General features: G+C 35.5%; 1 protein-coding gene across 18 annotated transcripts; it reads right to left on the bottom strand.

Moving 5' to 3' along the window:
* On the bottom strand, positions 1-27750 carry LOC129744933 (uncharacterized). Of its 18 annotated transcripts, none has more exons than XR_008737029.1 (14): positions 27474-27750; positions 27128-27340; positions 26457-26686; positions 25700-25887; positions 11286-13101; positions 11056-11227; positions 10640-10990; positions 8455-8596; positions 5967-7098; positions 5514-5904; positions 4695-5449; positions 4400-4565; positions 3801-4337; positions 3501-3737 (listed from the first exon to the last, which is right to left on the bottom strand). XR_008737029.1 is itself a non-coding variant. In XM_055737696.1 (4 exons), exon 4 carries the CDS (start codon positions 13058-13060, stop codon positions 11804-11806), a length of 1257 nt encoding a protein of 418 aa, XP_055593671.1. In that variant the 5' UTR covers positions 13061-13101; positions 25700-25887; positions 26457-26686; positions 27128-27340; the 3' UTR covers positions 11237-11803. The 18 variants fall into 18 exon arrangements, 1 of the variants encoding a protein (XP_055593671.1); XR_008737032.1 differs by lacking the exon at positions 27474-27750 and having other exon boundaries at positions 5967-6103; positions 6959-7098; XR_008737033.1 differs by lacking the exon at positions 27474-27750 and having other exon boundaries at positions 5967-6100; positions 6959-7098.

Here is a 27750-nt window from a genome sequence, read left to right as displayed (position 1 = left end):
CGAATTCTCGCCTTAAATTTGCATATTTAGGAAGCAATGGATCGAAAAGCCGTAATGTAGAGCCTTCGTGTGTACATTGTTGTCTGAATATGAATACGAATTTTTAATTGGAATATTTTCTTTAAAAGTGGGGTAAAAATATTGATTTGTATAATCATTGTCATTTTTATTATAATTTATTCTCAACTCGCATCTTTACTCTTAACATTATTATTATTATTTATAAGAGACCTTTTAACCACCCGGGTCGTTCGGGTACATTGATTTTGATTAAAATTAAGCGAATTTTAATTGATAAGAACGATATTCATTGTGTTTGTTCTTGCGTAAAAGTTATTTCCCAAAACTCATCCGGGATCGAATCAATTGAAACATTTCTTTTTTTCTTTTTAGGTGTTTTTGTTGTTTTCAAATCTTGATTTAATGTTTTGCTGTCATCCAGAGAGCTATTGGCAGCTCGACTACGCCGTTTCTTACGTTTATTTACATCCTGTTTCTTTTGACCGTTTTCTGGCCCAGTCTGAGTTTTATTGTCGTCTATTTTTACAAAAGACGGCTCAGCTTCAGATACTGCCTTTTTCAAATAACCGCGTAGAGTGTTCATGTTGTACATACACCTGAAAATAAAATTAAGCTCTTGAAAAAGTTTGTTTACGAAAAAAAAATTGAATTGAACAACGCTTTAACCCTTTCCTTCCCACGAGGTTTTTCACGTTTTAAAAATAGAAATATTGGTTTACAGTTAAAGTTCTAGAACAAAAGATGCATAATTTAAGCCTACTTTAATGATCCATTTGATAAATTTGGGTTTTGAGGTTGATCATATGTGTTCCATTGGGAAGATAACAACACATAGGGTGCAAATGAAAAACAGGAAATAATTGCAAAAAAACATGGAATTTCATCACTTCATTGGTCACAAACTAAAACGATCCTATTTGATGAAAAACTTCTTTGGTATACGCATCCCTCGAAAGTCTATTTATTGAAATATCTGAAATTTTCATTTTTTCCTTGAACAATTGGCCACCATGACACTTTGCGCAAGGGAAACAAAACATGCCGTTTTTCGAGAAAATCTCGAACTTTTACAAATATTTTAAGACATGTGGTCATTTAAGCAGATGAATTAACTATCCTGAAGCGAATTTTTTTGTTGACGAAATGATTTTCTTGAGTATTGATAAGAAGCTTCCCAAGAAGAAAAGTACGTTTTGTTCCCAGTGTATCACCAGTGATCCACTTTACTTACTCAAAAATTTATATGTTTTAGTTGAAATCTAAGTAAACCATCATTTGATTCTGCTTGCATAAGCAACCTTCTGCACGTCAGTATTTTTATTTCAAGGAAATTATAAAAACTTGTCAAGTTATTGAGCAACAAATGACGACTTGATTTAAATTCGAAAAAAATCCGACTTTTTTGCAGCTTTTGATCTGCCAAGCAAAACCTAGCGAACCGATTTTCTTCAAATTTTGTGCAATGTTTCTTTACTCATATTCGGTGAGAAAATGGTGTTGATCCAAAGCGCCCAGTTCAAATGCGAGCTGTGCAAAGTTGTGGATCACCTGTGCTACCATGGGAAGGAAAGGGTTAAGCAAGGATGCCGTAAAATATTTGTTAAAGAAAAACGGAGAACATTGCAACATACTTTATGAACAGAGCTGCGAATGGTTAGTGTCAGCCAACCAATATCAGTCGACTTTGATACTTGCATATCTATGTCATGTGATAATGATTTTTGTTCAGCGACATAAGCTAACAATGTCATGACCAATTTGAACGAATATCAGTTTTCTTGCTATAAATTTAGCTTCTTACGGTCATGGATTACATTTCGACAGGCTCCTGCAATGATATAGAATCCGTGTGTGCATCTCTCACATTTAAGCTTTTTTTTTCTCAAATTGGAGCTTTTCATCTCCTATGCTCTCAAGGCAAAAAAAGCTAAGATCTAAGGGAAAAAACTTAAGAAACGATATTCACAAACACTTCACATTCACAAATATATGTTGGTCACATGATTCATAGACAAATCCTATATCATTGCAGCAGAGTCATTTTTACAACTGTTGCTCCACAAATAACGTAAAATCCATCCTAACACAACCAGAAATCAAAATAGAAAGATAACAGTGTGTTATGCGAGTGGAGAAAAACAATGTCATGAAAAATTTACATTTCTGCCTGACTTTTTTCGATGACATTGACTACTAGACGTTGTTTAGGATCAAATGAAATCGACTGAAAATTACCAGTCTTGTTTATTGATGATAATATCAATTTTTTTAAATTGAACTCAAAATTTGTTAAAACAGCTTGGTTTCCCGTGTTATTGAAAATTGCAGAAATCTTCTTTATTAAGGATTCTTTAAAATTACAGCCAAAAACTCGGAAGTGCCGAAGGGTATAGCTGAGATGACCAAGTGGAAAGTCTAAAATGATCGGCACTATTTTTTTGGGAAGAATGACAGCTTGCTATTAAATTCCTTGAAATAAAAAAAATGGTACTTTATATTTAACCATTTTTTTCGATCTTCTACTATTCGTATTTAAAAGTAGGTAGACGACCTAATAAAAAAACCCAAACAGGTTTGGTGTCGTAGAGATTCGAGTAACATCGTCGGATCAAAAGAAAACAAGTTATTTTTTTTTCATTAAATAAGTCAGCTTTTTAGGTAAAAGTGATGTTAAAAGTATGATTTTTCTTTTAGAATAAAACTTTTTAAACCTCAAAGGAATCACCCAATCCTAAATTAGTGTTAGAAGGTGTTCTGGCAATTATGAAAAACGAAAAAAAACCTAAGAGGCCAGGTGTCTCGAAGTCAGTCACACTGAGATCCTAGCGCCTCAATGATTTGAACATAGTTCATAAGAAACGACTGGGAAATCTTAATCAGAAATCGAATCTGGACCTCTAACCCTTATATGTTAACTAAATAACTCAACTAAAATCGAAAGAATTGAATCGGATTGTTGCATAATAAAAAGTTAATTTACGTACCTTATACGCAGCAACAATCGTTAAGGCACCAACAATCGACTTTTCACGCACTGACACTTTTCTTTTTGAATCTATTTCACCGTTTTTTACAGGAATAGAATGTAGACAACTTTCAGCGCCAATTCGAAATGAAATAAATGGAGGCTGCCAGCCTGAAGCCAGTCAACACAACGCCAACACGCTCGAAATTCTTTAACCAATTATCGTTAAAAAGTAACCATTTTCACACCCTTCCGCGTTAAGGGATTTTTTGACTGCTTCCATAGAAATCATTTTTTGACTTCTTTTGAGAAGTGGAAATATGGTTACTTTTTAACCGCAAGAAATTATTGCGGAGAAGTTGAAAAAACGGTTTATTTTAAACCATATCGCAGAATGGAAGGAAAACAGGTAATTTTTTTTCTTTAAAATACTAGAATTGGGATGTTTTCAACTGGAAAAAGAAAAAAGATGCGGGTTTAAAAGCAGCTTATTTATTTGTCTTCAAACTGCCGGCTCAACATTACCAGGTCCTCGCGAACCTTTTACTGGTGTTGCCTCCACAAAGATCAGGCATATTTACAGCCTTGGATGGCAATCATTAATAACTTAAGTCTGGTAGCAAGTACGTGTTCGGGATTCATTGACAAAAATGCCTGTATGTTACGAGCTACCTCCTGCAGGACCTTATGAATGTGTTCATTCATAATGTGGTCGAAGAAGGTCAGATTAACGATGGCGTCAGAGAGAAACCTGTTGAAGAAAAAGGTTTAAAATGTTTAAAACATCAACTGGAACGCAAGCAAAATTCCAAACCTGTGCTTAAGGTCGTTAATATTGGACATGTCGGCTGCAATCTGCTGAATCAGTGACAGCAGTATCCGTTGTTCTAGAGCACATGGATTGAACACCTGTTTGTAATTGGCGTGCTTTATTGTGAATCACACTATAGTTTCAAATCGTTGGACTGAAGAGCTATAACGAATGCATCGTTTATGCGCCCTGTGGCTAGCAGTTGCCGGATGTGTTCGGGATGACCCAAAAAAGCGGGCGCTGGAGTTTGTGCTTGCGACCGCACCGCTGACAATACTGAGTCCTCTAGAGAAGAGGCTTGGGCCTCCAAACCCTTATCGATTTCCGCCCTTACGTTTTCCCAAATCATTTTAAGCTAATTGCCTTGGAAATCATTCGAATCATTGCTTAGATCTTTACGCTAGGCTGCAACATTGGCGGGTTGGAATAGATCATTGACAGTTAAGTTCTGCCCAGTTTATTGAACGGTTTTTTTTAGCGCGGCTTCAAACTCTTCGTTCAGTTTTCTGCATGATAAATACGTTTCCGTTTTATCGAGGTCTGCAAGATGAAAATATAACAGTAAGAATCATGTATTTCAAAAGGATGACTTTGAACATTACATTCTTTTAACCCTGCTGAAAATTCTTTATTGAGCTGCCAAAACAGTTCTTGTGAGCATCACTCATAATTCGGTAAAATGATGTTTCGTAACGCTTCATGAAATGATGTTTCCATTGCTTTTCGAACACTCTTATAGACGGAATTACCGATAGCATCAATAGTTACCTGAAAATAAAAATAAAACAAATGACTCAATGTTCATACAATTTGCAATATTTTCACACCAGAAACAGAAATTCAAGACCAACGCGGTGATTTCGATTTAAAAAAAAAAAAGAAAACAATAATACTCACCTGATTACGCATAGTTTTTGTACACCCTCTTGGAGGGCACAATCGAATTTTTGCTGCAACTGCTCCCGATTCGGTTGACAATCTGGAGCGTCAATCTCGGTTCTAGTGAATTCATGATAGTAAAGTTTAAGCTGCTGAAATGTTTGCTGTACATAGTTCCGATTTTCTCACTATGAATATCGGACAAAGTGCGCTTCTCCGAACTGGTCTGCTCGATAATGTTGGATTCGATCTCCCGTAGAGTATCATTGAGTAACTTCGAATTATCTGTACGTATTTTTTGTAGATCGGACACTTGCGAACGCAGTTCAGTTATTTGTCGAGGAATTCTGCTACGTCTAACAGCCGATCCATTTTTTGAGTTAGTTCGTCCATCTGTTTGTTCGATTGTACAACAGCAATGCTGGGAAGCATGGAAGGCTGTGGAAGATCTTTCAACGGAGGAAGCGGCACTCCGGGAACCTTCGGCCATTCAATGGTTCTACTGCTAGGAGATTCATTGTCATCGTCGTCTATGTTTTTGAAATTTTACCGTGTTTCTTCGTCGTCGATGATTTCGTTTTCCAGATCATTCAACTCGTCATCATCACCAGCAATCTCATCGGTATCTTCCAAAAGGATATTGTCGGAATCATAGTGCTCATTAAGACAGTCGTTTTCTTTGAGCGATAAAAATTCCTGAACTTCATGCGATGGACTGGAGCCACCGCTAGCTAACATTTCTGCAGAAGGCATAGGCGGAACAGATGGCGTCACTAAGAAGGGAATTAACATTTCAAGTTTAGTAAACGGTAATGTTAAATAACTCAATATGCTTACCCAATAAAGTTATTTGTTGTAGTTCGACTAACTTGCGAACTTTAGCTTGTTCCTGTTCCTCTTTCATTATGCTGTTGACGATGTTGACGACAATCCCAGCTTGGATAACATGTGCATTATCCCTTCTGAGCGATATACTTGCCCCGGTGCCGGAACCCAGAATCAGCCGACCATGATTGATCAGAGTTCTGTTTTCCGATTCACGGACAGCGACTTACAGGCAGTTTTGTTCACTTCCCGCTTGATGTGGACCATTTGCTGTGCCATTCCCATGATGCTGATTTCTTCCGACCGGAGCTTTTCGGAGTGGCTTATTTCCCATTTTTGACTGATTTTCACCGACGGATATAGCCAAAATTTACCAAAAAATTGGCAAAATAATTTTGACAGGCTGAAAAAAAGTCCAATAGTTAAATAAATGAAATATTGAAAACCGAATACAAGAAAAATTACCAATCCAAGTTTTTTGCTTCTAGTACTGAATGAACCGGGAGTTTCCTGAGACAGCGATATCGACCGCAATTCCAGCAGAGACGCCGACCGACCAGCCCCAGCTTCATCCGAATCGCAGGAACAGATTTACTATACTACTATGAAACATTTTATTCGTGCGAAAAAAATACAAATTTTAATAAACGCGTTCGGTTTGCTCCACGGTTAAATCCAAAATGGCGAAGAAATGTTTCAACCATTTTGTGGTTAATACACGAGAACTGCCAAAATGGTTAAAATTTCGCAAAGAAATAATCTTTAAAAAAACAATATTGATAGTTTTTGAGAAAAAACCAGAAAATTGGTATAACCATATATGGTTAAATAAAAATGAGCGTGTACCTATATGCTGTTATGTATTACAGTGTGATCAAGAAAACCAAAATTCGGAAGGATAATTTATTCAAAATAAATCAGAAAATATATTTTATAGCAGCGACCGTTCTACCAAGTAGTTAAAGTTTGTATTTTGAAAATGATATTTAAATATTTCACAAATGTGGAAGACAAAATATAATTATGAGTGTAAATCTTAGTTTGTAAATATGTACATTAAGAATCGAAAATTTGAAATTGCATTCATAATTGTGAATTCAAGATTTTAATTCTAAATCAACGTTGTTTTTTATGGTTCGCAACACAAACTCCATACAAATAAGCACACAACTACATCCACGAGATATGAATTTCAATTATTAGCATATTTTATCATTAAACGCGGAAATTATTTTGTTGAATTGTGAGTGGGGATCTGAGCTATTTCTGTCTTATAGCTTGTACAGTGGTGTATAGTTCAAAATGTACCCAAGAACTATAATTTTTTTAAGAGATGCCTATTACTTCAAATCATATAAATTTTAGATATATAATGCAATCCGTTGTTTTCGAATCTTGGTTTAATGTTTTGCTGTCATCCAGAGAGCTATAGGCAGCTCAACTACGACGTTTCTTACGTTTGTTTACATCCTGTTTCTTTTGATCGTTTTCCAGCCCAATCTGAGTTTTATTGTCGTCGATTTTTTCAAAAGACGGCTTGGCTTCAGATACTGACTTTTTCAAATAACCACGTAAAGTGTTCATGTTGTACATAAACCTGAAAATAATATTAAGCTCTTGAAAAAGTTTGTTTACGGTAAAAGGAATTGAATTGAACAACGCTTTAAACAAGGATGCCGTAAAATATTTGTTAAAGAAAAACGGAGAACATTGCAACATACTTTATGAACAGAGCTGCGAATGGTTAGTGTCAGCCAACCAATATCAGTCGACTTTGATACTGCTTTGCATATCTATGTCATGTGATAATGATTTTTGTTCAGCGACATAAGCTAACAATGTCATGACCAATTTGAACGAATATCAGTTTTCTTGCTATAAATTTAGCTTCTTACGGTCATGGATTACATTTCGACAGGCTCCTGCAATGATATAGAATCCGTGTGTGCATCTCTCACATTTAAGCTATTTTTTCTCAAATTGGAGCTTTTCATCTCCTATGCTTTCAAGGCAAAAAAAGCTAAGATCTAAGGGAAAAAACTTAAGAAACGATATTCACAAACACTTCACATTCACAAATATATGTTGGTCACATGATTCATAGACAAATCCTATATCATTGCAGCAGAGTCATTTTTACAACTGTTGCTCCACAAATAACGTAAAATCCATCCTAACACAACCAGAAAACAAAATAGAAAGATAACAGTGTGTTATGCGAGTGGAGAACAACAATGTCATGAAAAGTTTACATTCCCGCCTGACTACTTTCGATGACATTGACTACTAGACGTTATTGAGGATCAAATGAAATTGACTAAAAGTTACCAGTCTTGTTAATGATGATAATATCAATTATTTAAATTGAACACAAAATTCGTTAAAACAGCTTGGTTTCCCGCGTTTTTGAAAATTGCAAAAAATCTTCTTTATTAAGGATTCTTAAAAATAGCTGTTCAAAGAATTCGATCATATTTCATTGATATATTGTTGATTGCTTTTTAAGTCATAATCATAATCAAAAATTACAGCCAAGATCTCGACAGTGCCGTAGGGTAAAGCTGGGATGAACAAGAGGAGAATCCAAAATTATTGGCACTATTTTTTTTTTTTTTGGGGAAGAATGACAGCTTGCTATTAATTCCTTGAAATAAAAAAAAAAAAGTTGGTGCTTTATAATTAACAATTTTTTTCGATCGTATATAAAAAGTACATACACGACCTAATAAAAAAAAACCCAAAAAGGTATGGTGCCGGAGAGATGCGAGTAACATAATCAGCCACTCTGATCCTAGTGCCTCAATGATTTGAACATAGTTCATAAGAAACAACTAGAAAATCTTAATAGGAAATTGAATCTGGACCTCAAATCCTTATATATTAACTAAATAACTGAACTAAATTCGAAAGAATTGAATCGGATTGTTGCATAATAAAAAGTTAATTTACGTACCTTATACGCAGCAACAATCGTTAAGGCACCAACAATCGACTTTCCACGCACTGACACTTTTCTTTTTGAATCTATTTCACCGGAATAGAATGTAGACAACTTTCAGCGTCAACTCGAAATGAAATAAATGGAAGCTGCCAGCCTGGAAAAGGTATGTTTAGAATTGCTGTCAGTCAACCTGCCAGTCAGTCAACACAACGCCTACCTGTATGCTGTTATGTATTACACTGTGATCAAGAAAACCAAAATTCGGAAGGATAGTTAATCCAAAATAAATCAGATAATATATTTTATAACAGCGAGCGTTCTACCAAGGAGTTAAAATTTGTTTTTTGAAAATGATATTGAAATATTTCAAAATGTAGATGACAAAATATAATTATGAGTGTAAATCTTAGTTTGTAAATATGTACATTATGAATCGTAAATTTGAAGTTGCGTTCATAATTATGTATTTAAGATTTTAATTCTAAATCAGAATATTGAATTTCAATCTGAAATCTGTACTGAATGATGATTTTTGAATTTGGACTGTGCATTACTACACCTAATTCTATAAACGATGTAAATATCAGCAATGTTAATGAAAATTAAGCTGTAATTTTCACTAAAGAGCATTCAATTTCAGCGAAATTTTTAGTATATAATAGTATCATAATATTTTAACGTTGTTTTTTATGGTTCGCAACACAAACTCCATACAAAGAAGCACACAATTAGATCCACGAAATGTAAAATCCAATTATTAGCATATTTTATCATTAAACGCGGAAACTATTTTGTTGAATTGTGAGGCGTCATCTGAGCTATTTCTGTCTTATAGCTTGTACAGTGGTGTTTAGTTCAAAATGTGCACAAGAACTATAATTTTGATTAGGAGATGCCTATTACTTCATATCATATGAATTTTAGATATATGATGCAATCCGGAAAAATATTCACATCGGTTGCGGTGGCCCAAGTAGGGATCCAACTATATTATTTTTTTTTTTTTTTCGAGAAAATCTATTACATTTGATGAGTTCTTTTCCACGTCAATAGAGGTTCGTTAAAAAATTAGGATTGAGAAGCCATCACCTCAAGAAACCATAAGCACTAACGAATTGTCAAAATGCTATCCAATAACAATCTTATCTGCCCTCTCTTAGCACTGTGAGTCAAATCTGGCGAAACTAACTGCTATATTGGCGCTTATGGTTACTTGGGACAGTCAATATAAAATAATTTTTACATTGTTGAGGGCTAAGCAGAAAAAGCGGGGAATAATTAGGTTAGCTCCTCCGTCATAAAAATCATTTTTCATAAAATTAATGTTTCATGGGAAACCTCCTTCTCACTGAATCTTATGCTTTGATTTAAATAAGTTGAATTAAAAATCGTCCTTTTTTATGGATCAGCAAAATATCCTATGTATTTGTTCTTGATAGAAGGTAAAAACTTACTTTGGCTTTGAAATAGTTCCATATTATGAGATCATAACGAAGGCAACCTTCTTTGGACCCCTGTTACTCTTGATGAGCCTAAATTTGAGATTTGGCATTATACACACACAACGCTTCTACCGAATGCCCTAGAGCTTGCGCCCAACTGTGAAAATTCTACCATCAGACGGAATTCGAACACCATCTTAACGCCGCCTTCAGTACTGTTATCTAACAAAGCCTCGAATATCAAATTTTTCGGGATAATATATAATCTAGGACCATTATTTTGTTACAATTTTCCATACACCCTAATGACATTTTCTTAACCCGAATTACAATTGAGGCGCTTGGGATCAGAGGGGTGCAAGTGCTTAGATGATTGTTTCGAGAAAACGCGCTTCAAAGTTGTGAAGGTGCTCGATTTTTCATGTATTTTCGAATTCGAGCAGTTTTAATTCAACCAACAAAATTTCCAAAAAAATATAAAAAATCTCAATTATGCACCAAACACACATTTAAACATGAAGAATCGTTAGTCATGCCTACTTAGCTCGAATTTGATTATTCTGACACTTTCACCCCTCTGATTCTGAGGGCCTCAATTGTTAAAGGGTCATTAACAAATATTAATTATAGTAACCCTAATTAAATTGTCGCAAATGTGTACGGGGAGGAAACTGCACTTATTTAAAATATGGCCACAACACAAACAATCTTAATTTTGGCTTTCGTATTCAGTGGATCAATTTAGAAGAACTTACGATTTGGTCATCATCGGACACAGGCAACACGTAGCGATTCAAGACAGCTGACACCCTCGCCGACTTTCAGTGAGATTGAACAGCTTGTCGATGACGTGTTCGATGACAGGCTTATCCACAACACATAGTACGAACGATGTAGATTATGATGTACGAAAACTTGAGTACCGAAGTATCCGTTGCTACTCAGGACGACGAATGGTTTAGCAGATAAGCAACTTAAGCATCATACCTTCCTCGAATCCAGTCTTCGACCTTGCTATATTTTCCGATGGAATCAAAGGTTGGACTCCGTCTAATAGGTGTCGTAGCCATCGTTTTATCGCAGCAGATTTTCAGCAACATTGCCACCTGAAATGAGTGAGGTATTCCATTAATTAAGGACTGTTAGGCGTCGATGTCCCTATTATACGTACTTGTCATATACTGAATATTGAATCTAGGAACGGGGATGGTGATAATTTGTTCAACCTGCGGACAGCGACGGAAGCCGATTCCTGCCGGACAGCTGTGATATCTCTCCTTCCGGAACTATCTCTAGCTGACTGTGGTAAGACGAGGGTAATTTGGCTGCGTATTCCATTGTTGCTATTGGGAAGAAAAGTATTTAAAAAAATTGAATGGCTCGTTAAAATTTTGTACCTACCGGATGTATCTTTTTTTTTGCTTTTGTGGTTGCTGCTGCTGAGTGTATTGCAGAGAAGTGACACTGATGAATTTTCAACTTCTGCTGAAACAGCAGCTGTTGCTACTGAACTAGGTTTCCAGCTCAGCCGAGATGGCACCTGTCGATTGATTCGAGTGGTGTGATTCTCCATTCGTCGAATGGTCCTCTGGATGTTTAATACGGAAGGCAGGAAACACAGGAATTCCCACGGTGGAAATATTCGTGCTTCTGCTGTTTCACTTTGAGTCCCGCTTTGAATGATTTCTTCAATCCGGAGACGAACAGCACTTGCTGTCGCGGAAGAAAGAACGGCGACAAATAAAATTTTTAGCACTGAATGATTTTATTCCACGAAAGGATCGAATGTTTATTTGTGTGCGTGAGCGCACGCTTTAAAAAAAATAAAAATATGGGTGTGTGCGTTCACTTTGATTTTACGTGAAATTAATGAGTTATAGGGAAGTAAAGTATTTTCTACAGAACACACAAATTAATTTCTAAATTCTTTTGCGTGTAGGAAACAAATTGGCTCCGATGAACCTATGCTTATCTTTTTCACCCGATCTTTCCTTAATGGAGCTTTGCCTTTTCTGAATGTACGTGGCATTTCTTTCCCTGCACGTTGCCGCGTAATGTCCAGGATTTCCACAAGTACGACACTCCTCATTAGTTGCCGGACAAGTTCCAGATTTGTGGAACAAACGGTTACACCTATTGCAGCGAAAACGTTTTCCTTCTCCGGAAAAATGGTTCTCGCTTTCTTGTCGATACCTTTCCGGGTAATTCCAGCCCGCATCATTATATCGGCGTTTTGGCAGGTGTTTATTTCCACTGAACCGATTCCGTTCTCGCGACACCACGAATGCTCTGCTGGATTCAGCTACTCGTGACGGTTTCGGAATGTATGCCTCTTCTCGAGTCGCAGACTGTACAATAAAAGTCGTCTCATAGCCAAAAATTCTCGCCGCCTTTGCCACCTCACGGTTACGCATTCCTTTAAGTAGTTGCATTCGAATGAATCGATCCTGATCCGTTTGACTATAACGACAGAGACGCACTTTTTCCAAAAGACGTGCATGGAAGGCAATAGTTGGTTCATCAATGCCTTGTTGGAGATTGGAAAACATTTCATGTTCCGCCGTTACGTCGACCATTGATTGCAGATATTTTTCGATGTTTTTGACAAATAGGTTGTAGCAGTTTGGTTCGGTCAGACTTGGGCGAAGTCTCGCAGCCCTGGTAATTCCTTGGAGTTTCTCTCCCATCGAAAGGAACAATGTCTGAGCGCGCTTGACAGGGTCCGTCACATTTGCCAAGGAAGTAGCGATCTCAAACCGATCGATAAACCTGTTCCATTGTTCCCACATAGCGTTTGCCGGAACATCGTTTGGGAAAGGTTTTATATTTTCCCATCGAATACTACCAGAGTTTGCTGATGAACCTGGATTGACCTTCGCATTGTTCCAGCTTAGATCTTCATCAGAAAGCGCAGAACTTCTGACCGACTCGTCATCTTCACGAGAGCGATAAGTGTTCATCTCTTTAACTAATTTATCTATAGTATTCTGCAGTTTTTCTATCTTCTGGATGTATTCCTGGTTTTCACTTTTTTTATATTCACGTTTCTCGTTTATTGGAATTTCACGTTCTTCAAACTCCATGTCATCTGACGACCACTCGCCATACATTTCGCCGTATTCTTCGGGATCGCTGTTGGATTTAGGGGCCCGAACATATTTTCCGGCAGACGACATTTTCAAATGGTTTATTTTTTCAACGATTTTTTTTTCAAAATCTGTAAAAAGACAATGCATATTAACCATATTAAAACAATTGCAAAACGATTTGATAAGGCGTAGATAAAACTTTAAGCTAACTGTTATAGAAATTGTAAAATACATTGCATGAACCGTTAATTCCGAATTGATCGTATTTTTAATATGTTGTTAGGTTATGTATCTAACTGTTAAAAACTGTTAAAACTATCATATAGTAAAACTGTTCTGCAATCAGTTGCGATAACGTTCAAATACCACTCATGAATAACGTATTTTTGGAATTGTATTGTTTTTGTTAAAGTTATTCTTAAAATTTGCTTCCAGCTGAACATTTACAGTATAAGTAGTAAAACGATTTTATAAGACGTTCTTCCAACGTTATGTGTACCGAATTCTGAATAGTAATGGAACATAGCACACACACTTACAAACAAACATGTGCATTTTCAGTTTATTCACTTGTACGATGATATTATGGGCTCCTTTACCAGGAGGTCTAATTTCAACACATGGCCTGGATATTGGCGTAGCTGCTGGTCACTACTGGAATTTTTTTAGCGGTGTCGTGATCCGCTCAAAAATTTGCAGTAAATTTCCTAGCGGTCTCCCGATCCGCTCTACAGTTTTCTACAAAATTTCCTAGCGGTCTCCCGATCCGCTCAACAATTTTCAGCAAATTGCCTAGCGGTCTCCCGATCCGCTCTAAAGTTTTCCACAAATTTCCTAGCGGTCTCCCGATCCGCTCAACAATTTTCAGCAAATTTCCTAGCGGTCTCCCGATCCGCTCAACTATTTTCAGTAAATTTCCTAGCGGTCTCCCGATCCGCTCTACAGTTTACCACAAAATTTTTTAGCGGTCTCCCGATCCGCTCAACTATTTTCAGTAAATTTCCTAGCGGTCTCCCGATCCGCTCTTCAGTTTTCCACAAAATTTCCTAGCGGTCTCCCGATCCGCTCAACAATTTTCAGCAAATTTCCTAATGGTCTCCCGATCCGCTCAACTATTTTCAGTAAATTTCCTAGCGGTCTCCCGATCCGCTCTACAGTTTTCCACAAAATTTTCTAGCGGTCTCCCGATCCGCTCAACAATTTTCAGCAAATTGCCTAGCGGTCTCCCGATCCGCTCTAAAGTTTTCCACAAATTTCCTAGCGGTCTCCCGATCCGCTCAACAATTTTCAGCAAATTTCCTAACGGTCTCCAGATCCGCTCAACTATTTTCAGTAAATTTCCTAGCGGTCTCCCGATCCGCTCTACAGTTTACCACAAAATTTTTTAGCGGTCTCCCGATCCGCTCAACTATTTTCAGTAAATTTCCTAGCGGTCTCCCGATCCGCTCTTCAGTTTTCCACAAAATTTCCTAGCGGTCTCCCGATCCGCTCAACAATTTTCAGCAAATTTCCTAATGGTCTCCCGATCCGCTCAACTATTTTCAGTAAATTTCCTAGCGGTCTCCCGATCCACTCTACAGTTTTCCACAAAATTTTCTAGCGGTCTCCCGATCCGCTCAACAATTTTCAGCAAATTTCCTAGTGGTCTCCCGATCCGCTCAACTATTTTCAGTAAATTTCCTAGCGGTCTCCCGATCCACTCTACAGTTTTCCACAAAATTTTCTAGCGGTCTCCCGATCCGCTCAACTATTTTCAGCAAATTTCCTAGTGGTCTCCCGATCCGCTCAACTATTTTCAGTAAATTTCCTAGCGGTCTCCCGATCCGCTCTACATTTTTCCACAAAGTTTCCTAGCGGTCTCCCGATCCGCTCTACAGTTTTCCACAAAATTTCCTAGTGGTCTCCTGATCCGCTCAAAAATTTACAGTAAATTTCCTAGCGTGTAAGGTAAAGCAATTGATCATTTTATTTCGCTTTGAGCAGTGATATCTTGTCAGCTTTATTCGGATTGACATTCGATCGAAACAATTGCGAGGTTTAACGTACGGTTAAATGTATGGTATGTATCGTATGGTATGAAATTTGAATAATAAAGTAATGATAATAATGATGATGATAATGTTCCCACCTCATTCCCCTACAACTATTTGAGCGTAGCGAGTAATATTTTCAAAAAGATTAAAAAGAACTTATTTTCAACAAGTCACATACCTTTACTGCTACAATTGTACTGAGAAACCTTTCAGATTTGGAACATTTAATGTAAAAACCGCGCAGTGCTCAAATATATGTAGACTTCTCTTTATTTTAGTTAAAAGACGGCAAAAAGCCACTGGAAATTCAACAACTATAAACATTATCATTATCATCATCATTATCATCGTCATCATTATCATTCTAGCGAATCGCAGCATAACTGTCTGTTTCTCGACACTACGTTCGATACACAAATACCAAAGTTTAACTGAGATCTGTAGTGACTTTTCTTATCAATGTTGACGCCTTACCAAAAATTTTATTTAAAATTAAACTGACTGTGCTTATACTCCAGGCATTTAATTTAACCTTGAAAGCTCTCAATGATATGGCACAGTGTAATAACAATATCACAATATCGCACGCAACACAACTTTTATGAACTGCACTCAATTTTAATCCACCAAATAATATGCTGCTTTGAATGGCATGTTTTAAATCGAAACCATTTGAACAAGTAAAAAATTAAGAAAACAGTTCCGTTTCTCTTACATCAATTACACTTATATTCGGAAACTCATATTTAGAATTAAGTTCTATTGGAAGAAGTACATTATAATGGGATGATCCGTAAATCAAAACAATCGGAGTGAATGATGCTACTGCTGGTCTAATTTCCAAACAATTAATTGGGGTTCCTTTGATAACGACAAAAATACTTCGCTGTAAAATAATACTCAATGCATATAAAGTGTCCGCATTACCCCAGGCACTGTCTTCACATGAAATACAAAGAAGTTTAAAAAATGATCCTGATTCAAGTAAATTTTCTCTGCCTTCAAAATAGGACTTATTTTGTAAAACGCTTCTGAATGCCAACGTTCGAAGAACATTTGACAAATTAGTATTCCCAATCAAAGAATATGAAATCGAATGAAACTGACAATTTCCATCTCTCGGAATTTCAATTTCAACAAATTCATCATGACAATACTGTTCATTCGCCCTCCTGTCGATATCTCGAAAATTATCAAAAATCTGAATTGGGCAAACTTTCAAATGCGTACAAGCAAGATCAAGTGATTCAGAATAATTTTCTAGCAATGACAAAATGCGGTATTCTGTATCTACATTAAAATCAATTGAAGTAACCAAAATATCTGATAACGCTTCATTCAAATTTCTAAAAAGTTCAGCGTTGGACCATTCTTCGTTTTCAAGTATCTGTGTTCTTGAATTTTCAATCAAAATATTAGCATCATTAAAAAGTTCTTCTGGAGGGTCATTGAAAAGTTCATTGTGGATGTTGTCATTGACAAAATTTGATAAAGAATTATCATAATACTCGCTTTCTAGAAATTCAGCAGAATCCAATTCCAATACTGTTTCACGAATTATTGCAAAGACTGGTTTGTGGTCAGAAAAATAAGACTCATATACACCAGTTGAAATATTTCTTATGTTCGAAAACACAATATCTAATCTTGAACCAAGATCTGTTGTAGGCTCGTTACAAACTAACTTATCAAAAAGATTCATTCTATTCAGGTATTTAACAAATTTTTTTGTTTCGTCACATGTACTGTTGAGATTGAAATTGAAATCTCCTATCAATATGGTTGGGTCATTATTACCGTTGTGAATTGAATTGAATACAGATATAAATTCATTATAATTAATTTTAGGTGATTTATAGCCTGTAAGAAGCGAAAGATGTCTATATTTTAGAATCACTAAGTCGGTGTGGCCAACATATTTATTGAGGTTATTGGCTTTAAAAACCGTCTTATGACTTTCTACTGAAATTATTAAACCAATTTTCGCATAGCATATTATACCTTTTGCAATGCCACTCTTAACAAACAATGGAAGTGTTTGTCTATCTGATCGGTAAACAATATTAAAATTGGGTATATTTACTTCATCGTTTGTCAGGATACCCGTTTCAGAAAATACAATTATGTCACATCTCGAATACCATGCATCTGCGTTGATATACTTCAAATTTTCTCTTAAAGATCTAGAATTCTGATAAGCAATTACCAATCCTGTGTGAGTTGTTAAATTATTAAAAGATAAAGTTAATTGTCTATACGTCTTCAATCTTTCCGTTTCTTTCAAACAAGCTCTGATAGTAGGATTGTCGGCCATATTTCCCGGAAAATTTCCTAATATATAAAGGCCAGATAGTTTCGAAACACGACTCAAGGCAACATAAATCAACTGACGTGTCGAGTTCCCTTTCTTGCGTAAATCAACGCATACTTTTGAATATGTTTGTCCCTGACTTTTATGAATTGTAAGCGCTTCACAGGGAACTAATGGGAATTGATTTCGAGTAATTTGATAGTCACGTTGAAAATGATTAGTCAAACTATATCTTTGTCTTTCAATAGGCGTCCAGTTTTTGTTAAGATTCAAATTTTCTGTAAATTCATGAAATTTAAGTCGAGCTTTTCTGCCAACTTTCTTACTGTCAAAATTAAGATACACTATGATAGGTTTACTTGACTGTGGATTACAAAAAACAAATTCCAAAACTCCAGTTGCACCGTTTACGATACCATCCGATACATCTAGATTTGCAGTTACCATGTACTTGATACCTTTTTTGAATTGTATAGAATATGGATACCCTCCACAATCTCTGGTAGTTTTAGCCTTCCAAATATCAAGTTTCTTTAAAATTTGTTCTTCTTTCAAATTGCCTGTCAATTTATCTTCAGCCAAACTTAAAATTTCTGTTTCATTAGACTCTGCTATTTTTATGGCATTATATCTGTCAACATCCAAATTCGTATAGTACAACCTTATAGCGTCACTAGGTACTTCATTTTCAGCGACTTCTCTACTTTTAAAAATGTTGATGTCTGCAGCATTCATAGTTCCCTGGGCAAAATTGTTTAACGCATTAACAAAGTCTAAGTCGTCTTTCTGCCTCATGACCTCAGTTAATTCATAAAATTCAAAATCCGCCCATAAAGGGGAAAGATCCAACGTCACCAAACAATCTCTGGGAGGGTTAAAAATGAATCTATCTTTGACCGGCGGAAGTTGTCGGAAATCTCCTACGGTTATTACAGATAAACCACCAAAACTTTCATCAACTCCTGTAATTTGGCGCAATCTTGTATCTATACGACTGAAAATGGTACTTCCAACCATTGATATTTCATCTATAACGATCAATTTACAATGTAACAACTGTTGACGTAAATTATTTGCGACGTCCATAGGTAAATCTGGAATGTTTCTAGTTTCAGTCAAAGGTAAGGCAAAGGCTGAGTGCAAAGTATTCCCTCCAATTAAAAAGGCAGCTTTGCCAGAAAACGCGCTCAATAACACTTTGACAGAATCTGATGATTGCCAAACTGAGGTTTCAACACAGTACTCCAGAAAATATGTAATCAATTGATATATTGTTGATATAACTAAACTTTTTCCCACACCTGCTGAGCCGGAAATGAAAATTTTAAAAGGTAACTTTTTCAGTTTAAAACATTTGTAAATATGAATTACAATTTCTCTTTGTCTGTTATTCAGCTTTCTTAGATTTTCAAGAAGATCACGTTTGTTTACTTTCGGAGGAGCAGAATACACAAATGGAGTAAAAGTTTTCGGTCTATCAATACCTCCTTGTACAAGAATATCAATTTCATGATCTTTAGACAACTGATTTTGTTCAAATTCGGAAATTTCTTCGTTTTCTAATTCTGCTCTATTATCATTTGCGGCTTCTATTGCTTTGTCTATTACATCATCTGACAGTATTTGAAATTTAGAACGATTTCTAGTAATAACACCTAGGTTATTATTATACACTTCCAACCAGTTCACTGTTTCAATTTCATTGATTTCATTTCTCCAAGGATAGAATAGAAGTAGTTGCTCTCGATAATAATTGTCGGGATCTTGTTCGATTTTGTATCGATTATATCTCAGAATTCGAGCTATTTTTCTTCTCTTATGGTTAGGATTTTCTCTATCTACTTCTGTTTCTTCAATGTCCTCTTCTTCATCAGAAATCTCTGACCTGTTTTTATCAGAACGTCTTTTTCCTTTAGTTTTAAAATAAAATGCAGCGTACTCAGCTAAACAAATGTTCTGTAAATCTACCCGTTCCGCATAATATGTTATGATATCTTTACCAGCGATATCAGTACTATCTTTGCACATTGATCTTAATTGTTTTTCTGATTTAAGAAAAACTACTCTATCTTCAGATTTACAGGTGCTGATATATATATGAGTTCGACTGAAATGGGACAAAGGAATACTTAAACAGTGATAAATAGCTTCGCTGACACTCATTAGATTCGAATTGATAAATTTGTTAGCAATTGTTCTTAACTTTTCAAGATAAGTAGTATTTCTTTTATCTAATTCATTTTGCAGTTCTTTCAATTGCTTCGAGAGTCCCGATTCAGACTTAGCTATGTAATCAACAATGTATGCTGCAACGCCGTATTCATCTAGAATAAGCTGCAAATCTGTATTTGACTCCATTAAATTCAATATTATTGGATTATAAGAATTGATATCAACTTCACAACTCCTGCGTTTGTAAAATATTGTAACTTTACTTATAGAAGCTCTTAAAGCGGTGATGTAATCATCTTTTGTCAAATCTAAGCTATCTAAAATTTCTTCAAAACTAAGATTTGATCTTTCTTTACTTGAATATAGAACTTCCATCGTTTCTTTTATTCTCTGTAGATTTTTCTTAACCGCTGCAGAAACTTCGTTCTTGGGCAATGGTATAAGAATTTTAGTTTCTGCTAGAACAAACTTTGGAAAATTAAATCTACAAGTGTTTTTATTACTTCGTCCTTTTGAACATGTATCAGTATGCTTGTGACGCAAATATTTACAAAGTGGATTATCAGCATCATACTGACATGTGATAAATGTGTCTGCAAACTTTTCAAAAGCTTTTATACTATCTTCATTATTTAAATCTAGACAAGGTGCATCTTCAATAAACAGTAACATATGGTCATGGGGAGATCCCCTCATTTGAAATTCGCGCCTTCGATAAAAATCTGATATTTTATACGGTTGGAATGGGCCTGAGCTTTGTTTCATTAGTTTCATTAGCTCAGTAATTTTAAAATCATAGTACAATGCTGAGTATACAGGATTTTCTTTGATAAGATCGTGTTTTTGTTGTTCCGGAAGGTTAAGAGCTTGCAATAACGAAATTTGTTTCCCTGTAGTCTTTAATACCAAACCTTGTATCAATTCAGGCCATTTATTTTCAACTGCAGACACGGTTAAGAAAAACATTGGTTTTCCGCACTGCCGCAACATTGCAAAAAGATTCTTTTTCTTGGCGCTCCAAAAACTTGGAGAACACCTGATGTGCTTTAAAAAATTCAACCCATCATTATGCTGCCTAAGCTCTGCAATAAACTGGGGATTTAGTGCTTCCTCAACTGTAACACCTTTAGCATTAGATTTCTTTTTTAATGTAAGTGTAGTTGAACTAAGAACTTCTGATTCCAATTTGATTTTGGCCAAATATAAAATTCTGAATGCAGAAATTTTTACTGTGTGACAACGTACTTCCCATTTAATTAAATCAGATCTTGTAATATTTTTGTTAAGTATTTGCCTTTTTTTTCCAGCGAAAATTTTTGGAAAACAAAAACATTCAACATCTGGTTGAATGTGAACCGAAACAGGCCAGTGATTTTGTCCTGGGGCCATAACAATAGTGGCATGTTGTGCAGTTTGTTGATTGAAGTCGAAAAGTAAACATTCATCGTCATCATCCACCAAGTGTTCATAAAATTCATCGTCAACCTCTAAATCGTCTAATTGTAAATTCGAATTCACCTCTTGTTCAAAGCCAGAAAAGGGTTGATTATTCCTAATATTACCTTCGTCACTTGAAGCAACTTGATTTTCACCGTCAACTAAATTTATGACATTGTTCTGATTGATTTCTTCCGTGAGAGTTCTCATTCCATAAGAAGAAACTTGTATATCATGTCTTTTGTATAATTCAGTATTTTTCAAGTAATCAAGAGCTTCTGATACATATGACACACGGACCAATCCACTTATATATGTGGAAGAGTGACCCATATGTCGTTTGAATTCCACCGGTATAGGTATAACATCAAGATTATTTAGTTGTCTTGGCAAAGACGAAACCATTAGGGGCACACTACTAGGCACATGAATTGCACTCCCTTTCATTCCAAGCTGTGGATTACAAGCACGTTTTGACATGAGAACAACCTTTTGGAAAGCAACATAAGGAGAAACTATTCTTTCTTCAATATCATTAAGTCTTGTAATGCATTCGGGAACCGGCGGTAATTTTAAGCCCCAACTTGAAGCAAGCTTGGGAATTTTACCTTCTTTTACATATTTAATGCAAGTTTTACACAGAAAATTACAAGAATTTTGAAAATAATAATTCAAGGTTTGTGAATCGCAAGTATTCTGAACGTTTTCGTTTTTCAGAATTTTATCAATTATTTGTTTAGAAATTTTTTGAACACTCTTAAAGAAAAATGAACCCTCGCAGCTTGCGCATACATAACTGGGCATCTGCTTTCTATTCTCAATGAATTCCCTTATTGATTTCGATTGAATATCATTCGAACGAATTAGAAGGTTGTAGTATTTGTCTCGATGAGCTATGAATTCATTCATTCTTTGCTCCCGTCGTGATAATCTGTTGCGTGCATTTTCATTAACATGATACGTTTCATTGCTTCTCTGTAAACGTATATTCAACAAATTTGAAGGATTCGGCACAGCTTGGACGTTTACGTGTCTTAAACGTTTTTCTGCTAATTTGCATAAAATATTATTCTTCTCTCTTGCATAGTATTCCATGTTTTCATTTCTTATCTTACGCATACGAAATCTGTTTATTTTTTTTTCATTTTCGTAATAGCTCATATCTGCTCTTATTTCTCGAATCCTTTTAGCATTTTTTTCTCGAATGATTGAAGAAATTTCAATATCTCTTCTTTTCCTCTGATATCGAAACTGTATTTTTTGTTGTTCTTGCTCTTCATATGAGTTATCTTCGTTTACAATAGGATAAGCATAATCATCAATTGCTTCTGCATGATTCAAAATTTCTCTTTGTCGATTTTCTTCACTGTAACAATTTTGATTTGTTTGTATTTCTTCCAAAATTGTTGCGTTTGGTTGATTAGAAAAACTGACATCTGATTTTCTTTTTTGCTCATTTATAACGGAAGCAAGTTTTTTAATGTACTTTTGCTTATTGTGTAAACGAAGTTTTTTTGCTTTGTATTCCGATGAATATTTTTTGGTGCGAGACATGTTTAAAAACTGAAATAAAAAATTTGAAAAAGTTTCAAGTTTAATATTTAGATTCGTTTAATTCTAACCAATGTTTATAAAAAAGAAATCATTAATTTAAATAAAATTAATTGAATATTATAAAATAAGGCAATCGTGATAAATTTAGTTAATCACCGAACGCTTTGAATTCTATCATTTTCAGAAAAAAGTTTTGATCTTTATTGATTATTTCGGAACGAAATTTGAATAAATTAGTTATAAATTTAGTAACCATAAAATAACCATATTTCTCATCAAAATAACTTCAAATGTGTTTGAAATCAAATAAACACCATTGCAGTATCCGAACAAAGTCATCTTATAAATGAGTGGGTGGAAACTTAAAATTAAAGGAAAGCTATTATAACTTAATAAAAATACAAAAACAAAAAATATATTTACGACCCTTAGAGCCAAAGGGGTATAGATGCATAAAAGAATAATTCGAGAAAACACGCTTTTAAGTTGTCGTTTTTTGGTCATTTTCCATATATTATTCAAAAATAGGTATTTTTGTTTCAAACGTAGAAGTGTTTAAGTAAATAGACTTAAAATTACCCGATAAAATTACCAAATTCATATTGAAATGTAAAAAATTGTAAAGTATTGCTAACTCAAAATCGACCATATTTGCAATTATACCCCTTTGGCTCTGATGTCTTTTTTCAATCCAAATATTGAATATCAATCGATAATGTCAATATAATTTGTTCCGATAACACGATTTTAAAATAGAAACCAATCGAGGCGCCAGGATCAGATGAACATCATTTTCATTGGAATAATTAAATTTGACAGGTTTCCAAATTTAAGCCAAATACCATTTAAAGTACACAAAGGTAAGTAGGACGGTTTTTCATATAGTACAACTTAAATCTTTTAAGAAAATCAACAGTGGATCTATTTAGACAAAACTACGATCAATTTGATGCAGAATATGTTGTATACTAATACAGAAGATATAAGTATGATCGAGATAAGTTATCTCATTTTTCCTAGAATTTGTCGTCCCTCTGCTAGGTCCAGTGTTGACACAACTCGCGAAAGTTATCACTAGAACTAATGAACCGCTGGTTTCTTCACTTACTCTGCTTTATAAGGTAAGTAGGGATGGTAGATTTTCTCTATCTTCTGAATGATAGGATTGTTTCAATGTAAAGTTTGTCGCCAAGAACCCGCTAGATTAAAAATGCAATTGAAAATGATGCACATCATCTCGACATATCAGTTATAATTAAAAGTAAACCAAAAATCGCTGAAAACACCCGTTATTGTCGTAATCGTATCCGTTTCACAGTTATTAGATAGATTAAAAATGAATTAAACATTCTAAATTAAAAATTTGAAAAATAGTGCCCCGTGATGTTCAAACATTCATCGTCCCCAAATACCCCGGTGTACCTTTTAAGATGCAGGAAGACGATTGTGATTGATTGAGGCTAAATAAAATTGAACGAGATTTCGAAATCTGTAGAAATAACAGCTTATTTCCAAAAATTCAAAAATTTGATTATTTTATCATGTTTTCGAATATTCAAAACACATAAAAATCTCCAATAAAAATACCATGGATTTGACTAGACTATTTGTTGTAAATGTAAAACGTTAAAAATATTCATACCTTTTCGAGATATTTGGAATAAAAGCAATGCTCTCGTGAGCTTTCATTACGTCGAATAACACAAAATTTGAAAAGCTGAGAATTTCACTTAATATTCTGTATTATTGCATCGTCGACCCACATGGTTGAAATAGCTACTGATAAAGGCTTCAATATTCTGTATTATTGCATCGTCGACCCACATGATTGAAATAGCTACTGTTCAAGTTTCAAAATGAGAGTTCGGCTGCCCCAGAACCAACAAAACAGCCTGACGCTGTAACTCCTACCACCAGCCACCCGAATTCTAATTCCCAGACTAAGGAAAGGGGTAGCAGTGACAAAAAGTGAACACAGGGGCAAACATGTATCATTCGCCCCGAAGTATTAAGTGATTTTCATGTGTACTCACAATAAGGCAACATGTTGCATAAGTGATCGCTGTACAGTGTCAGTTTACTGCCCGCAACATTGCCGAACATGTGATATCTGTCCGAAACATTATAAATCCGGACTGCAAAAAGCTTGACTTCCGAGCCGTACAAAATAGCCTCTATATTCCCGCAAGCAAAAGCTTCTCTGATCAATATAAGGTACACCGGGGCAAGTGCAAACGTTCAAATTTTCTGTGTTACAAAAAAAAGTAAAAAATATTTCTTCTTCTAGAAAATGTTGTTTAGACCCAAACAAACAATCTGACATAGATAAACTAAACTTTCTTTAAATTTTTCACTAAAAACACGGCATTGTTTGATCACACACGAATTCAAGTACGTACTAGACATGAACAGTGTGTTTTTGTTTTGCATATTTTGGCTACAAAAAAGGGCATTCAAATCCGATTTTTCGTTAAAATGTGAGTGTTTGAGAACGATATTCAAGTGAAAGCAGAACATTTATGATAAATTTTTAGTAAACCCCGAAAGTTGTGAACGTAATATTCGCTCTTGTTAAACCACACTGCGGGGCAAGTGCAAACGACACTACCAGGGTAAGTGCAAACGCACCTTTAAGCCATGTAACATCAGCCATTTCAGAAAATTCATCACCAAAATAGTTCAGCATTATATTAAAATGGTCAGAAGGGGTATCCAAAGTGTTGTATCTGAAGCGAATGTTCATAGTTCCGCAATGCCTTAGTAAATGAAGGTCTTTTGCTTAAAACAACAGTCACCAAAAATGGAGTTCCAAAAAGTTATCAATATTGCAAGAAAACAGCAAATATATAAATAAAAGTTGATAAAACATACCGGAACATGTATTCAATTCATTTTAGGACCGATATACTGACTCATCTGTGAATTAGTTTGGAAAAAGTATTGCGTTTGCACTTGCCCCCAATCCTAAATAAGTCTTAGAAGGTGTTATGGCAATTATGAAAAACGAAAAAAAAACCTAAGAGGCCGGGTGTTTCGAAGTCAGCAACTCTGATCCTAGCGCCTCAATGATTTGAACGTAGTTCATTAAAAACAAGTTAATCAGAAGTTTAATCAGAAATCGAATCTGGACCTCAAACCCTTATATTTTAACTAAATAACTCAACTAAAATCAAAAAAAATAAATCGGATTGTTGCATAATAAAAAGTTAATGTACGTACCTTATACGCACCAACAATAGTTAAGGCACCAACAATAGTTAAGGCACCAACAATAGTTAAGGCACCAACAATCGACTTTCCACGCACTGGTACTTTTCTTTTTGTATCTATTTCACCGTTATTTACAAGAATAAAATGTAGACAACTTTCAGCGCCAATTCGAAGTGAAATAAATGGAGGCTGCCAGCCTGAAAAAGGGATGTATAGAATTGCTGTCAGTCAACCTGCCAGTCAGTCAACACAACGCCTACCTATATGCTGTTAAGTATTACACTGTGATCAAGAAAACCAAAATTCGGAAAGATAGTTAATCCAAAATTAATCTGATAATACATTTTATAATAGCGAGCGTTCTACCAAGGAGTTAAAATTTGTATTTTTAAAAATTATGTTGAAATATTTTACAAATGTGGATGACAAAATATAATTATGAGTGTAAATCTTAGTTTATTAATACGTACAATATGAATCGTAAATTTCAAATTGCATTCATTATTGTGAATTCAAGATTTTAATTCTAAATTTGAATCTTGATTTTCAATCTGAATTCTGAACTGAATGATGGTTTTTGAATTTGGACTGTGCACTACTACATCTAATTCTATAAACGATGTAAATATCAGCAACGTTAATGAAAATTAAGCTATAATTTTCACTAAAGAGCATACAATTTCAGCGAAATTTTAATATATGGTCATAACACAAAAAATCTTAATTTTGGCTTTCGTATTCAGTGAATCAATTTGGAAGAACTTACGATTTGGTCATCATCGGACACAGGCAACACGTAGCGATTCAAGACAGCTGACACCCTTGCACCCTTGTACGTTTTCCTCCTTTGTGTTGTTGAACGAATATGTCACAAAATTTGAATTCACTTATCCGGAACAATTACCAGAAGACTGTAAGAACGCACGTCATAATTGAATGTCCACCGTTGTCAGCGTAAAATTACGTCCATTATTGTGCGGCTTAGAATGTAATTTCCTGTGGGAATCATCCGGATGTTACACAATAATGAATGTTACAATCAAACGTACATTCGAGCGGAGTATCTTAGCACCATTATGCACACTGGTTTGGCCCGGGAGGTTGTTCGCACGGAAGACGCGTTTGTTACCTGAATCTCCAGGCTGTAAAACTCGAAACGAAGAGTATTTCCCCGCAGAAATAGAACCGGAAAAAGAACCCGAAATTTTACAGACACGGCGCCTAAGGGTTTCCCGTTCGCTCCGCACCACGATGACATTAACAAATTTGAATAGTAATAACCCGGGGTCATTAACAAATATGAATAGTAATAACCCTTATAAAATTGTCGAAAATGTGTACGGGGAAGAAACTGCACTAATTTAAAATATGGTCATAACACAAAAAATCTTAATTTTGGCTTTCGTATTCAGTGGATCAATTTGGGAAGAAACTTACGATTTGGTCATCATCGGACACAAGCAACACGTAGCGATCCAAGACAGCTGACACCCTTGCCGTCCGTCTAATGAGTCTCGTTTTCCTGCTTTGTGTTGTTGAACGAACATGTCACAAAATTTGAATTCACTTATCCGGAACAATTACCGGAAGACTGTCCACCGTTGTCAGCGTAAAATTACGTCCGTTATGTGCGGCTTAGAATGTAATTTCCTGTGGGAATCATCCGGATGTTACACAATAATGAATGTTACAATCAAACGTACATTCGAGCGGAGTATCTTAGCATCATTATGCACACTGGTTTGACCCGCGAGGTTGTTCGCACGAAAGACGCGTTTGTTACCTGAATCTCCAGGACACTGTAAAACTCGAAACGAAGAGTATTTCCCCGCAGAAATAGAACCGGAAACGGAACCCGACGTTTTACAGACACGGCGCCTAAGGGTTTCCCGTTCGCTCCGCACCACGATGACATTGGTTGATGCCGACCCGCGATGGATTCCGACGCGACGATGAATGACAAGTGCGTGTCGGTGTGTGTGAAGGGTCTTACATAAGTTTTGACTTATCGCCGAGGGGCGTCCTAATGGCTTATAGATGCTTCGAGTAATTACTCGTTC

The sequence above is a fragment of the Uranotaenia lowii genome, chromosome 2 (genome assembly GCF_029784155.1).
Source record: "Uranotaenia lowii strain MFRU-FL chromosome 2, ASM2978415v1, whole genome shotgun sequence".
Taxonomy (NCBI): domain Eukaryota; kingdom Metazoa; phylum Arthropoda; class Insecta; order Diptera; family Culicidae; genus Uranotaenia; species Uranotaenia lowii.
Note: the sequence above shows the minus strand (reverse complement) of the source record. Positions and strands in the feature narration are given on the sequence as shown.